The 3,693-nt window shown below is 31.9% G+C and overlaps 2 protein-coding genes across 2 annotated transcripts in view; both read right to left on the reverse strand.

Annotated features, from left to right (window-relative positions):
* The window catches only part of LOC119674309 (neurogenic protein mastermind-like), a 596,927-nt gene that overhangs the window by 488,149 nt on the left and 105,085 nt on the right, over nucleotides 1-3,693 (reverse strand). The window lies entirely within an intron of this gene.
* Nucleotides 733-3,693, reverse strand: part of LOC119674310 (probable peroxisomal acyl-coenzyme A oxidase 1) — a 4,420-nt gene continuing 1,459 nt past the window's right edge. The window contains exons 2-8 of the mRNA XM_038085442.1: nucleotides 3,538-3,687; nucleotides 3,231-3,466; nucleotides 2,994-3,163; nucleotides 2,430-2,936; nucleotides 2,266-2,371; nucleotides 2,053-2,205; nucleotides 733-1,139 (exon numbers count right to left, since the gene is read on the reverse strand). Of these exons, the coding sequence (XP_037941370.1) occupies nucleotides 879-1,139; nucleotides 2,053-2,205; nucleotides 2,266-2,371; nucleotides 2,430-2,936; nucleotides 2,994-3,163; nucleotides 3,231-3,466; nucleotides 3,538-3,687 (1,583 nt within the window). The 3' untranslated portion in view covers nucleotides 733-878. The remainder of the gene's footprint in view (nucleotides 1,140-2,052; nucleotides 2,206-2,265; nucleotides 2,372-2,429; nucleotides 2,937-2,993; nucleotides 3,164-3,230; nucleotides 3,467-3,537; nucleotides 3,688-3,693) is intronic.

A 3,693-nucleotide genomic window follows, 5' to 3' on the forward strand; every position in this document is an offset into this window, starting at 1 on the left:
GAAGAATACGAAACATAATTTCAAAATGTTAAAAAGGACCAACGCCGCAAGTATTTTTTTGAAAATTTTTTCGTTAAAACAATCATAATCCAACTCAGGTTTAATATTAGTTGCAAAAAAATGTTTCAAACTATTTTGTATTTTGTTGTTTTTAAAACACATAAGTAAATTAAGTCTATTTTAAGTATAACAATTCAGTTCTTCAAACCATAAGAATTTGTTTGAAACTTCCAAATTTAATTACTTATACATTTCGTAAAGCTGTACTTTATAAAAATTACCAAAATAATTTTAAATTAATACTTATTGAGTGGCCAAATTTTGAAGAATATGTAGCTAGAACAGGGACATGTATAATAAAAAACTTGTATTTTATATAAATTTATTGTATAATATAATAAAATAAAACTATCATTTATATAAAGTAAGAATGTATTTTCTATAAAGTAAAAATGTTTTTCTATGCAGGAAAGAAACATTTTTGTTTTACAATTAAAATAAAAACACATTAACAAGCAACCAAAATGCAATATAATATATTATTAACTATCTAAATTATTTCCCAATATTTAAATAAATTTATAAAATCTCATTTTTACAAAAGTAACAAAACAATACTACATGCTTCAAGCATTTAATATATAAAATATAAACAGATTTATTCTATACACAAAATTATTTATATCAAATGTTTAGTTAATATTTACAAAGAATATGTAAGTGGACTAAAGTTTTAAAACTATAACAATATTTGCATATATGCTCATTTACAAAAAGTTATTTTAAAAATATTTGCCTAATAATGTAAGGAATCTCTTATAGAGAAAGTAGAATACTTTTGAAGACATTGGATTTTCTTTTACAAATTTGCTTTTCTCTTACAAATTAGCTTTCATAAATGGCTTCAAATGCTGATGGAATGATTTATTCACAGATTCGGTATTTAAGGGACTCTTTTTCGCCCATTCAAATATACGTTCGTAAACATTACCATCTGAAGCGCCCAAAGCTGAATCTAATACACGATCATGTAGATCGAAACCATCCACCAAAGCAACTGCATTCGGTCGTAATTGTTTCAAACAGTTCTCCAAACGTATTTCCAAATTATCTATTTCAGTTCCACTGAAGTTGATAAACTGAAATGTATATAAAAAAATCGATTTTAGTATAATATAAAATAGCTTTATTACATCTGTCCTCAAAAAAATTATTTTGGTTGGCTTAACAACCTCGTGCACCAAAACTCAAGAATCATAATTCATTGTCATACTATGGATGAAACACACTCTATACATCAGGCCTGAAGAAACTCTTTAAAGGTAGAAATCTCAAAAAGCTAGCGTTCTTTTGAAAAGGTGCGACTCTTCCATTTTAGTAGAAGGGAACCAATCTGACAAGTCAATGATATTGGATATATCCCAAATGCAAAAGCATGACAGCTTTGTTAGTTAGGAAAGGGGTCAGGAAAATTTTGAATCTAACTAATAATGTGCAGTAATACATGAGGTGGAGTATAATTTCCTCTTCATTCGCAGAGCTACATCCACGACAAAAGTGGTTAGATCAGCATCTATTCTTAATATTGCTAGAATAAACAGATAAAACGTGATATGATGTAAGTGTGATAATTGAAGCTAACTAGGATTAAGGTAAAGAAACTTTGTCACTTTAATAAGTCTTAGCTATAAATCAATAGATCCAAAATTTGTGTCTAAGTTAAGACACCTTAACAGATGGTCAAAGTTATGAGAAGTAGAGGTGGAATTTGGGAATAAATTGGGGATAGATGTGCTTGTAAATGAGAAGTACATATTTAGCATATGGCTATAACATGACCTCAATTGTGCAAGGGCAGTTCATATTACACGGACAGGCTTCTTTTACTCCTAGAGATTTAAAGCATAGGCTCCAGGACGTAGACTCGGCCATTCTTACAAGAATATAATCCATTGTTAATACTCTTTAACACTTTTTAATAGCAATAGTTATTACAACTATTGCATTTAATAATAATAATTAACTAAAAATACAAGTTTAACTATTACTTACTCTCAAAAAATCGCCAACTCGATTTAAACAAGCATCGATTAAATACAATTCTAGAATAGTTTTTAAAACATCACCCATTGCATTGGAGACACCACGTGCGATCGCTAGTAATTCTGTGTAAGCAGAAAGTGCTAAAAAAGCACGTCCGTGCAACTGTAATTATTATTAGTAAATGAAATATAATTCAAATTTATATATTATAATTAAACATACATCGGCTGCTTGTGTTAGTTCAATGCCACACATATTCGCAGCTACTTCTTGTCCATAACCTTGCTTACGGAGTTTTTCCATACGTTCATAGGCAATACGTATTTTACTGAAAAATAATTATATATTTTAAATAAATCAATAAATTAATTCCTAATCATACACACTTTGCAGCAACAAATTCGAAGGCTTTAACAATACTTTGTAGCGAACCATCAAAGTTGACAAATTCTGTTTCTTTTACTGCTTCACTAATATATGCAACCGTTGGTACCAATTTTTCGCCATTCAAAGCTTGTGCGTAGACTTTAACCAAATAGCGTGCCGTTTGCAATAACATCACAGTATTTTCTCCTTCATACGTGCACACAGCTGTAGCCATGCCATAAATGGTAGGAAAGTTGGAGCAATCCATATACCCATGTCCACCACAAGCCAAGCGACAGAGCTCAACACCACTAGCTGCATCAGCACTGCAGATTGCCTTTAAGCAACATGATAGTGCATGCATTTCAGGCAATCGCTCAAGAATGCCCTGTTCCAATTCACCACTCACATTGCTATACATATTCCAAACATTGTCGCCTGTAGTTTTAATAACAATTGCTTTAGCTATCTGTGGGAATAGTTTTAATTGTTGTGTGGTATGATCCATTATTTGGGGTTCAGGCAGACTGTGAATAAATTCAAGTTTAAAAAATAAATCTTAAAGCCAAATAAAATCTATTTACTTTGGATCTATTGGACTTTGACGACGCACGGCTGAATAGCGTGTGGCAATTGTTGAAGCTTTCGCTAAGCTTTGTGCTGTATCACGTATAAGAGCACAACGCACGAACATCATAGTGCCATAGGTTAAAACAGTATTCTTAGGTGCTACATATGTGCCATCAGGAAGTACCTGCAGATCAGAAGTTTTTATGTTTTAAATCTAGTGTTGATTTCATAATCCTACACAAATATGGTACCTGTTGATTTTTCATAAGCATATTTTTAAGTGGAATACGCAAGTTTTTCAGACCCAAGTAACCATTATTAACTGATTTCATACCCAATTTGGTACCAATTTCGCCAACATCAATACCAGGTAATGGTTCATGCGTCTCCTCGTCGCGTAATTGCACTATGAACGGAGCCAAACCACGAAATTCACCTTTGGTATAAAGTTGTGCAACAACAATTGCATAATTTGCTGTGTGACCCACTGTAGTTAAGGCAAGTAAAATACTATTAAACAGGTTTAAGGTAAAATTTATAATATTTAATAAAACTTACAACCACCAGGCCACCATTTGTAGGCAGTTAGTGTAGGAGTATTCAAAACAAACTCTTGCGTAGAAGCATCATAGTCAGCACGTGTCTCTAAGCCACGCAAAAAGGTGCCATGACCCAACTCAGTTTGTGCATAAGTACCAATTATGGAGCAATCCC

This window comes from Teleopsis dalmanni, chromosome 2 (assembly GCF_002237135.1).
Source record: "Teleopsis dalmanni isolate 2A chromosome 2, ASM223713v2, whole genome shotgun sequence".
In the NCBI taxonomy this organism is placed as follows: domain Eukaryota; kingdom Metazoa; phylum Arthropoda; class Insecta; order Diptera; family Diopsidae; genus Teleopsis; species Teleopsis dalmanni.